The 12,805-nt window shown below is 31.9% G+C and overlaps 1 protein-coding gene across 1 annotated transcript in view; it reads left to right on the top strand.

Moving 5' to 3' along the window:
* The window catches only part of LOC122794942 (adhesion G-protein coupled receptor F2-like), a 632,398-nt gene that overhangs the window by 187,631 nt on the left and 431,962 nt on the right, over positions 1-12,805 (top strand). The window contains exon 2 of the mRNA XM_044063537.1: positions 10,507-10,629. Within this exon, the coding sequence (XP_043919472.1) occupies positions 10,507-10,629 (123 nt within the window). The remainder of the gene's footprint in view (positions 1-10,506; positions 10,630-12,805) is intronic.

The following is a 12,805-nucleotide window of genomic DNA, read 5'->3' as shown; positions in this document are numbered from 1 at the left end:
ATTGAAACCAGAATTTAAGCTCTTTATATTTGTATAAATTAATCTTGTTAGAATCTGAGGTTAAAAAAGTCTCTTGTGTGAATGCTATAGGGAACAACAAGAAAAAAACAATCTTTGTATTTGAGATGTTTATATATAACATTCCTAAAATTAATTATAATAGTATGTGAATAGCTGTTAGTATGTATGGGAATGTGGATAAGAAAATAATCTTTTAATATCCATAAAATGGGGCTTTTTATGTATTCTAATTGATATGTGGAAGGTCTCTTAATAAGCTGCATAGCTGATAATTCCAAGAAAGATTTCCATTTTGCAGAATATGTAATATCTAAAAGTTGTGTGATTGTTCTGATTATAGAGGAAATCAAGTAAAGATATAGATCTGGAAATGCTATTCCACCATTATTCCAACTATTAGTGTTCTGATTAATTGTAATTCTAGCTTTTTTTTAGACCAAAAGAATCTTAGAATCATGGAATTTAGTTTATTGATAAACTTTTTTGAGGGTAAAATTTGAATAGATTGTATAATGTATAAATTTTGGGTAAAATTATCATTTTTATAATAGTCTTTCTTCCACATTGAATAGAATAGTGTTCTATTTTGAAAATAAGTCTTGAATATTTTGTAAACATTTATTGTAATTTAGGTGTATTATTGATTTTATATCTTTAGCAAGTATAATTCCAAGGTAAATAAAATGATCTATATTAGGAGTATGCTGAGTATTTTCTTTAGATTTTTTTATGACTATTATAGCATATGGATAAAATTTTAGTTTTATTATCATCAAATGACAGACCAGACATCATCTGAAAGATTTTAATTGAATCAAATAATGACAAAATTGAAGGTTCATTCCCTTTTGTGGTGATAAGTATATCATCCGCAAATAATTGGATCTTACCCATTATATCTTTATCTAACGCAAGACCTTCTATATACTTATTGTTTCTTATTTCATTTGCCCAAAGTTCCATAATCAGAGTAAACAATAAAGAAGAGAGAGGGCAACCTTGTTTGGTACCTTTTATGATTGGAATTTTATTTGAAATATAAGATCCTGTTTTGATATATGCAAAGGTTCCTTCATATAAATGTTTTAGTAGATTAATAAAATTATATGAGAAATGTAGGCATTCCAAAAGAATAAATAAATAATTCCAATTTATTGAATCAAATGCAGCATTTATGTTAAGACTAATTAATGTTAGATTTCTTTTTTTTTCTTTGGGAAAAATCAATAATAGCTAGAGTTTGTTTTATATTATCAAAAGTACTTCTATTAGACACAAATCCTGTCTGGTCTTCATCTATTAATTGGGGTAAGAATCTCTTTAATCTTTCAGAAAAAAATATTCATAAACATCTTATAATCAATATTCAGTAAAGATATTGATCTATAAGAGGAACAGAATGTTGGGTATTTGTTTGATTTAAAGATAGGCAATATAAATGTATATTTCCATGATGGCAGTATAGAAATATTATTTTGGGTAGCATTATATACATTATGTAGTAAGGAGATAGCCATTTTTTGGCATAATCTTGTAAATTTCTGGAATAATTCCGTTTCCTGGTGCTTTATTAAATTTAAGTTTATTAATTTGATTTTGTATGTCAGTTAAAGAAATCTGTTTATCAATAACTTCAATTTGTTGTTTGTTAAGTCTGTTATATAGATTTTTATTGATAAAATGTTTACTATTGTCTTCAGACCCTGTTTGTTGTTTAGATTGATTGATTTCATGAAAATGATTTCTAAATTCTTCTATTATATCTTGAATACTATGAACATCTATTTTTCCTTGTAGAATGTATTTCTTTAATATAGTTATGTTTATTTAATCTCTTAGTCTTATTCTTAAGATTAGATAGGTATTTAGGATTTACCGAATATGCAAGAAATTTGTATTTTTCTAGAGTTATCATTGTCTTATGATGGAGAATAGATCTATATTCTTCATTTAATTTATGTATCTCATCTCTTATATTTTTGGAAGTGAGATTGTGTTTATTTTTAATATGTAGTAAGTCCAATTTATCCTGTATAATTCTCATGTCTTTATCACAAATTTTCATCTTATTGTAATAACATTTGTTAATTTGTCCATATAAGTATGCTTTTAAAGCATCCCATATAAATATATCATGGGTGTCAGAAACTGAGTTTATATGTATAAAATTTTGTATCTTTTCTTTTAAAAATGATTGAAAATCTTTAGGTTATGTAATATACTAGGGGTATTGTTAATATTAATTTTGAATAAAAATAGTATTATGATCAGAAATTGGGCATGATATAATTTTATTGTTAACTAAATCCTGAATTATCTGTGTAGAAAGTAATATTCTATCAATTCTGGAATATGATTTGTGTCTATTACAATAGAGTGTATATAATAAAGAGTTATGGTGTTGTTGTGTCTTTCGGCTTTTCCCGGTTAGGGGTCGCCACAGCGGAACTCTGGTCCGCTAATGATTGGCAATAGATTTTTACATGCCGAGTTGCCAGCTCTGACGCACAACCTTCAACGAAGGTACGCCCATTTACGCATGTCTCCACGTAGAAGATGCTCTAGCTGAGAATCAAACCGCACAGTGTCTTACTGCGAGGCGACAATGCTACCGCAGCACCTACAAAATCAAAAATATCTTTAAGTAAGTAAGTGTCTAAGAATTTTAGTAATTGTTTACCTTGAGGTGTAATTTTTCTTTTACCTAGAGTGGTTGAATCTTTTAGGTCTAGGATACAATTGAGGTCCCCTGCCATAATAATATGACCCTGAGAAAAGGATATTATTTGATTTAGGATTTGTCTAATAGCATTAGTACCAATTCCAGGGATCCAATAATTATTTATTAATGTGCACAACTTCTTACCAATTTCTACAATAGCCATACAAATTATACCTTTATTGTCTTGATATGTTTTAATAATTCTGGTTGGAGAGGATGCTTTATTCCACAAGATTGATACACCACTTTTCTTCTTTATACATTTTGAGCTTACAATAATTGTATATTTGTTTGTATTGAGAAATTTAATAGTATCTTTCATTAAATGGGTTTCTTGTAAAAATACTAAATTAGGTTTATGGAGGACTAGATATTTAAATAGATAACTTCTTTTATAAGGATTGTTCAAACCATTTAAGTTAAGAGACAAACCTTTAAATGTGATCATGTTATATTATTATGAGTGTAAGATATACTGATAACTTATCAATATCATATATAACGTATAAGAATCTCACTCCAAAAAAGATTTTGTTTAAATTAAACATAGTAAATCTGAAATCATTGTGGGAGGTAAACATTCCATAGACAATATATTCTATATATTCTTTCATGTAAACTACACTGGATGTCAAAAACTTTTTCTTGAGAAAATTATTACATATGCTAAATTAAAAAAGCACAATAAAGCTCCCCGCCTGGAGTTAGAAACTACTAATCTCAATGACATACGTCACTGAGATCAAAACCCTAAGCTGTAACAACAGTACACAGACTTCACTAATAAATAGATTGTGCAATTGAAAACAAAACAAAACTAGCATATAGTTTCTTATTAAACACATAGTATCAGTTTTTCCAATAATTCATCTGATATGAAAGATTATTAGTATAATTACAATACAAAATAGGTGACTGTATATGACCAAAAAAGAAAAAATAAGATATAGTTCTTATAATCCAAATCGAGACAAAGTATCTAAAGGAATATTATAGAGTTAATTAGACTATCTAAAAACCTTCAAACATAGTTAAACCATAGGGAATATCTATATAAACAAAACTTCTAATATATTTCTATGCATCTAAGACTATCAAATTTAGAGTTATATTTACTCAAAAACTGTCATATTTACATAAACAATGTAAACTACCAAAATATATACCGAAATCATTATATATTAATTCCCTTGTATGTGACTGTAGGAAGAGAAAGAAGCTATCTACCTTATCTTCCCAGCCAGATAATTTCAAAAAATAACCTGCAATCTAACCTGATATGAGTTTGAGACAATCATATCTATTGAATAAAGCATGTGCTTCAATTGATGACATTGATGTAAAATATCCAGTGTAACACTGATATCTAAAATACATGTAATGAAATTGTTGACTGTATCGAGAAATATTCACCTTCAGAAAATAAACCTTACTAATGCTGTACTCATATTATTAGGATGAACATATTGAACAGCTATATACTATGCAAAATGTAATCAAACTGACTAAGATAATAAATACCTATTGTCAAAAACATTTAAATATAAACTGTGAAATGAAAATAAAGAACCAACTAAAAAAGCATTGCATTTGTCATAAAGTTATTAGAATTACATAGTATAGAGGAACTCAAATTAAGATAAATATATTCGCAAAACAAAAGGAGAAGATATGCAACTAGTTAAAAGTAATGAAGTGGTTAAGTATATATAGGAAAAGATATATATAAACATGTATTTGGTAGGTGAGATGAGTAAACCAATATGTATATATAGCAAAAGAGATTCATTTAGTGAAGAAATTGCAATAGGGTATGAAAATATACAAAAAATCAAAAGAATGAGAAGTATAAGTTAGAAGTAAGGAATAAATAACTTGATACAAGATTGAGTTTCAGACTTCATATTCCTCACCAAATGCCTGCCAACACCAATCCCATTATACTAGCAAATTTTAAGAGTATAAATGTAATACTCAATATCTGTCCAATCTGAAGGCCCTTATTCCTTCCCCCTTATCCTAGGCTTTGTCCAGATTTCCCCCACTAAGAGACCGAGAGATATGAATTACCCCATTACAGTCGAACCTCCTTTTAAAAACAATTATTTGCCTGTAATGCAGATGACCCTTGCCGTCTAATGTGTCTTTTAATTAAAACTGACATGTCACACAATGAGCTCCTTGAACAGTAAAGTTGCAAAGATATATATGTTTTATCTGAAACCCAACCAAGATTATTTATTTGCATGACATAGATAACAAACAACTCATTATTCAGATGAGTTATCTCTTAAAACTGTCTTACGTTACCAAGTTATAACTTCTTGACAAAGAAGTCTGAATACACAAAATATAAACCATCCTATTAGTAAAAGATAAAATATCATAAAACAAAGAAAATGCATTTTCAAGTCAGCACCATTTTCAGGACAACCAAGAAAAATTGTTATATTCCAAAGCCACTAAATTTGACCATTTACAAATTATATAGCATTATACGTATGTAAATGAGGAAACACCTAACAGAGAAAATTCTAGGTCACTGTAGTCATCTAGATTATCAATCACTACTAATTTACAATAAAATTGATGTGTAGAGTTCAACAAAGAACCATATTTCAGCTTAATTGAAAACATCAACATTGTATCTTATCATAAAAGCTTGGAAGCAATTTAGAGAGGTAGATGCAAACCAAATCATTACCCTTTATTCTTATTAAATCAATAAAATAACTGCAAAATTGTGAATGCATGTTTTGCATCAAGAAAACATAAAAGCAATTATGGTCAAACTAGTTAGGTAGGGGAAAACTGCCAGAATCTGTAAATGAAATTGAAACAGAGAAAATAAAGCATGAAAAAACAGGTAGAAAAATGAATTAAAATGAAGAAAAAATTAATTACAACACTCTATACCAGCACTGCATATGCATTTAACCCAAATAACTAGGTATATATGATATGGCAACAATCAACATCCAGTACTAATAGAGAAATTAAGGTTAAAACAGCCAACTATGTGCACATTAAAACAGACATTTAAATGTGATGCAAGTACAAAACAAATAACTAAACATTAACTATTAGATACCCTTTTTATAGCATCCAACTAAATGTAAAGGATATCATGCTTACATGAAAAGCATAACTTATTTCTGTAACTTCTTCTTTCTTCCCTTTTCCTTTATCAGATCCTTTTTCTGACATCTATCCTGCTGATTTTCAGATTTCTTGTAACCGGAAGCAGAGATGAAAATATGTAAGATGAGAAAACGAATACTACGAACTTCATTATACATTTAAAGTAAATAGAAGTGAGGAAACCCCTTCTCAGGTGTTGCGCTGATCAGTACTTCCTATAGAGAATTGTCTCTTGTGGTGATGTCATCGGCAAGCTTCGCATTGCTGAGAATGCAATGCAGATAGCTGGGAGAGCTTTCAAGCTGAAAAGAAGTTATTTTTTAAAAATTGGAGTTGTCTCGCGCATTAGGAGTGCGAGGTAAGTAAGGAGAAGATTGTCTTTGAGTTTTAAATCAGCGGGAACTAAACAGCACAGGAAAAAAACTTTTGTAGGGTATCCCCATAGAAATGAATGACAGCTTGAATTTCAAAGCCAAATGACTGGCTCATCACAGCAGGAACGTCAATGCATTCAAAGACACAAAACAACATCCTCTCGAAATGCAGACCTCAATTACATTACATAAAGATGTCAAATAACATTTTTAAAGTAAAATATTAAAGATTATATGTCATCTCACCAAAAAAACAACAACATATATCTCAACAACCTGATATATATGAGACATCACTACAAAAATAAAGAGTGCAATGCATATTTGTCACTACATTATATGAAGTTTACACAACTGACTGATAATACTGTAAAGCCAACCATTAAGGTCACTACTGGCCATCATATGCATATCTAGCAAAGAAGAAGGGAGTTATCATAAAAGTGTGATATTATATCCTATATATTTACCTGAAAATTCACAAGCCAGAACAACAAAAAATATATAAATAAAAATATAAAAAATATATAATCTGTTAGAAAGAAAAGGGAAGGGAAACGGTTTGTTTTGCAATGTGCCCCTCCCCACTATACTTTTTCACCACATTTTGCCTTGTATTGTAAGATATTGTATGTGTAGATGTGTAATATTAGTAGAATTATGTATGTAAAAAGTATTAAAGAAATTAATATCATTTTAGTTGTATTATAATGCATGTAATGATATTATGATTATTAGAGATTAGGCTTATTTGTTTAAAAGGAAAATTGAAAAAGAAAATATTCTATATATAAAATGAGGAAAATGAAAATTAGCAATATATGTAGTGTCAGGCTGCATTAAGGTATGAATGCTAAATTGTAAGCAAACACTATATATGAAAAAAGTTTTTACCTTAAAAGAATAACATAACAAAACATATTTGATGATGATATAAAGTCCATAATGTTAGTATAGCATAAAATAAATTAAGTTATAAATCATTTTTTTCCAGTCTTTTTTGTTTTTCAGTAGTTTTCCATGCAGTATTTGAAGCCATTCTTTTAAGAGAAGGATTAGCCCATTCCATTTCTTCTATTCTTTCTAGTAATTTGTGGTTTCTAACAAAAACCAGAGAAGCATCAAGTTCCTCAAACACAGAAGGAAATCTTTAACCTCGCAGGAAACAGGAGATGGGTTTTTATCTGCACCTTTTTCAATTCTTTAATCAAAGGTAAAAAAAAACATTTCTCTTAGCAATTACCATTGTTCAGTAGTCATTGTCAAATGGATGATTGACTCATTATATTCTAAAGGAGATTTTGACCAGGCAGATTTTAAAAGTAGTTCTTTATATGAAGACAAGAGAAATTTAACTATGACAGATCTTGGTTGTTTCCTATTACTGCTGTTTGCTGTTGTTAATGACCGGTGGGCGCTTTCTTTTTCAAATGACATAGCCTCAGGTAGATTTAATGTTTTTGGTAACCAGGTATTGAGAAAGCTTGACAAATTGTTTCCTTCTATATTTTCCGGAAGACCAAAACTCCTGATGTTATTCTGGTGTGATCTGTTCTTTAAATCATCCAGTTTATGTTGTAAAACAGTAAAAATTCTATGTTGTTTTCATTTTCCATTAATCTGCCATCAAAATCTGTCAGAGACTCTTCAATACTAGTTATTTGGATTGTTTGTTGTTTTAAATCCTAATGAAGCATGTCCATCAGTTTAATAGCTTTTTCTTTAAAATTGTCAATTATTGCATCAGTCATGTCAATCATTGTAGTAAGATCTTGAATATTGGTTATTAGAGTTTGCAGTTCCTTTTTTAGGCTGGAATCCTGGTTGCCTGTCTTTGTAAAGCTCATGATGAAATTCTTTCAGATGAGAGATATTTATCCTGAAGAAAATTGACTGGAAAATAAGTCCACTTAAGATTTCTAAGTAGATATTTCTGTAGAAGATGTTAAATACTACCAAATTATGTAGAAAAAATGCAAATTTTAAGATATAAGATAAATTTCCAGTGAAAGAATAATTCCTTTAGTGGAGCTAGTGAAAACTGCTGCTACACAGAGCCCATGCTGGCCACGCCCCCTGCACAACCTTTCAGTACTTTCCCAAGAATGTTATCAGGGCCAGCAGCCTTCCTGGGGTTCACTTTCCTCAGTTGATTCCTTACATCCAAAGCAATGAAGTTGAGTACTGCCTCCTTTTGGTCATTGAGAAGCTTTACAGCCTCCAGGTTGTTTTTCTCTCTTCAAACCTGCCATAGAATGCATTTAGACTGTCCAGAAATTCAGTGCTATCATCGCACTGAGCTGACTTGGTCTTGTAGTCAGCTGTTGAATACCATCTCACAGGCATCTTGAGTCTTTTGCATCGTCAAAGCATCCTTGTATCCTCTTTCCATACTCCCTCTTTGCCTCCTTGATACCCTTTTAGATTAGCCCTTGCCACATTTAGATATTTCTTATCCTTTGCAGTGAAACCAGTGTTTCTTGCCCTCAGCAACTCATACACCTTACTGTTTAGCCATGGTTTTTGATTGGCTCTTACTTTAATATTTTTGATGTCCATTACATCCTCCTTGCATTTGGATATGTAAGCCATAGTTGTCTCAGTATATTCATCTATGTTCACCAGATTATTCAATACCTATTTATACCTTACACCTCCTTACTCTCCCTTTTTTATTTACTTCCTTACGTCTATCAAATATCTCTCCCTGGCTGAAGCCTCCTTTGCTCCAACTTTGTATTGCGATTTTTATTTGCATTATACTAACTTACCTTTAATTTCTCTATAAACTGGCTAAAATTTCTCTAAATATTAAATCATTGTCATATAAATTGCATCTATTCTTAACCAATGTTTTCATATTATGTTTAATTTGGTATAGTTATTTAAGTTGTAGTTGATTTTTTTTTTATTTTTAAAGATTGCAAAATTATTGTCCTTAAAATGTTTTGTAATGTGTAATACTTTGGAGCTTTACTCCCTGGGCCTCTGCTGAAAATTGGCCCCTACCCAGTCAGACTTTCCCAGTAATTAAATGTCAGTAAATATACAGACATCTTTCTATGTGTGTGTATATATATATATATATATATATATATATATATATATATATATATATATATATATATATATATATATATATATATATATATATATATATATATATATATTGTGTGTGTGTGTATGTTATATATATAGGTCGCCTTTGAATGGTCGACAGTTTCTTTGGCAGTAAAGGATTCTTGGGTGAGTCTTTGAAGAAGTTGGAGAGAGGGGGCAGAACAAATTAGTGTGGACTCATCGGTGTATTGGCCAGGACTGGCATGGAGGGTGGCTTTGTGAAGGTCATTGATAAATATGGTGAAGAGGAGAGGTCCAAGGATGGATCCTTTGAGACACCAAAGGTAACAGGGAGACAAGAGTATAAAGAGTTTTGCCATTTTACAGCTTGTTGCTGGTTAGTTACATAGTTTGTAATTATAAAGAAAAAAATCTCATGCTTTTCTACTGCAAAGTCCATATTTGGTATTTATTTTTTTCCAGAAAAATGTAAATTCAGTGTCCCAAGTGATCAATGCCACAGATGCCAAATTTCTTCAGATGTATAATTTGGGAAAAAATACATTTTAATTAGTGAAAATGTACATATTGATGAAAATGCTTTTGCTGAGTGGCAAACATACTCATAGCTTCAGGTCTGAAGATAAGCCAGTCATACAACAATGACCTGAAACTCGGACATTTCCTTATATATGAAATGAGCCTTGTAGTAATCTAAGTAAAACTATTAACTGTAACGATATGCAGAAAGGAAAGAACATGGGTTACATTTGTGCAATACAGATGAGTTTTCTGAAGGTTCCTCATTACAGATGTCCTGTGTTTTACAGTTAGGATACTTTATGTCTGAGAGTGATAAAACCAGCAGGTATTTTTATACACTGGACACAGTTCACTCAGTCCAGACTCTTATGACCTTTTTTTTTGACAGGTTAAATGTGAGGTCCAAAACATTGATAAGTAGTCTGTTTTCACTACGACAAATGCACTGAGTTTGCACTGTAGTTGAGTTCTGAATACTGCTATTGTTATATAATATATATGGTCTTTCAAAAGGCTGAACATATACATTAGATGTTTTGTTAGTACTCACTTGAGAAAATCATCGCCTTTGTAAACCAAAGCAATAAAAATGTACATTGCATTCTGGGGAGTCCCTTATGTTATTTTTAAATTATTCATTTCTAGCATTTAAGGAAGACATACATGAACATGTCAGCACTGTGGAGATTCTTCTACTGCATGGCAGCCATTTTTGCAAGCAAACCACCCACACCTACATTACAACTAGATTTATTTTCTAGTTTATTGGTGAGTATCAAAATTGCTCAGACTTTTCATTAAAAAATAAGCAAAATAAATGTGCAAATCAGCCAATATTAATTAAGTTGGTGGTATGGTAATACTTAATGTTCAGAAAAAGCATGAATTTAGAGCAGAGAAATTGTTTGATATTTGGATACATGGCTGCTACAACCTAGAAACAGAAATTATCTGACTTAGATAAAGGTTAAACTAAACAGATGAAAATAAATGGTTCAATGAGTGATAACAAAACAGATTACTTCATGCAGACTATAATTTTTACTGTTAGTAGAAAGTTAAGTGAATATCCATTTTTAGATGGTTGCATAAAGATCAAATTAGCAATATCTCTGAGACATCAGTACCATTAAGGCTGCTAATACTTATTTGTAGGGATGAATGAGATATTTGACAGTTTCTAGATCTTTACTGCGAAGCCATCATTTGTCCATATCTCCCATTTTGTTGTAGGTTTTATGAACCAACACACATGTAATATATTATCCTGAATTGACATTATTATTAGCTCTTGTTTTTGGTACAAAGGTTCATAGGTAAGTACTAGTCTAGCTGCCCTTGTGGGCCATTTAAAGCCTAGCCGCCTTCCATTTTTGAGCTCAAAATAACCTATCCCAGTTGGATAGAGATTGGCATTACCCATCCCATGGTCAATAATTATATATTATCTCTAATGAGCATAACTGGGATCGTACTATAGATACTTTGATGGGACCCATGCATGTGATAAAGGATTTAGGAGCAGCTTCTTTCCATTAGTATTACAGGGGCAGTTCTGGGGTAATTTTCTGTTTCCCATCCATAAATCCAAGTCATGCTTGAATATGAACAGGAATGAAAGTTGGTTTATTTGGATGAGGAGTCCATTCCCGAGCAGTGTTATCCTATGTGAGATATACCTTTCTCTCCAAACTATTCTGTTTATGTTGCAGAAGAGGTTCAGATTGCTAAACTGGGTATTTCAGATGCAATTTGACTTGCTGATGCACAGGAAATCCATCCATATTGGGTCAAAGGATGTTTTGTATGCCAGACACAGATCGTTTATTAGTAGTCTGTAGGATACTGAGTATATTAACAAGGCTTTGAGCTGGTCCATGTAGGCATGTTGTTTAGGTCTTGTATCCTTTTAGTAAGGTATCTCTGTGGGCATTCCAGCTGTTGTATGTGTCTGCACAGATACATGCCAAAGAAGACATTATATTCAATGAGTGGTCTAATGAAGGCTGAGTAAAGGGGGAAAATGACATCCTTATATCTAGACATATTCCCTTTCTTTATATGGCAGTACAAGACAGAAGGACTTTCTTACAACAATGGATGCATATTAATCAAAATTCAGGTCACTGTCCACATAAGTTCCCAAATCCTGAACAACAAGATCAACTCTTAGGAGAGTATTGTTACCTCCCATCACAAACCAGAAAACACATAAAACACAAAATCAGTGTGCCGCACAATCACAGCCCTTAAGGCAAAATAACATACCTAACACACTAGTAATAGGCAACTGTATAGTCACGCACACTGACGTCCCACTCACTAGGCTGGACAAGGAGAAGGTTACTGTTAGCTGCCTGTCGGGAGCCAGAATCCACCACATAACACAAGCACTCAGGTCACTCCAGAACAAGTACAAATATGACTCTGTCATTGTTCATGTTGGTGTGAATGACCTGAGACATACCTCCCTAGACTACATGAAAAGAGACATGGAAGAGCTCTCTGATCATGTAGGTCAGGTGGGTATGACCCTGACCCTGAGAAGCATCCTGTCCTCACCAAGAATTATACCACAGTATAAAGAAAAAAATTATCAATTTCAACAAATGGCTAAGCTTCTGGTGTCATTCAAAGGGGATCTAGTGTCTGTCAGCCTGGGACGACATGCTCGACAGGCCTCATTGCTTCACAAGAGACGGCTTACACCTGTCACCCCTAGACTTTCAAATACTGGCCAAGGCTCTTCCTGCCCCCATAGTGTCTTTTTTTAGGCAAGGCTCAAAAGTCAAACCCACCTCTGTAAACAGCACAAATAAAAAAATGAGGGTTATGCTACTCAACGCCAGGAGTTTAAATCTCAAAATGCATGTGCTCGAAGCACTCCTCAGTATGGAGAATGTCGACATCTGTGCAGTAACTGAAACCTGGTTCAAGGCTCCAC

This window comes from Protopterus annectens, chromosome 2.part1 (assembly GCF_019279795.1).
Source record: "Protopterus annectens isolate FY-2018-M chromosome 2.part1, PAN1.0, whole genome shotgun sequence".
Taxonomy (NCBI): Eukaryota; Metazoa; Chordata; order Ceratodontiformes; family Protopteridae; genus Protopterus; species Protopterus annectens.
The sequence above is the reverse complement of the archived record's forward strand: the minus strand, read 5'-3'. Positions and strand labels throughout refer to the sequence as shown.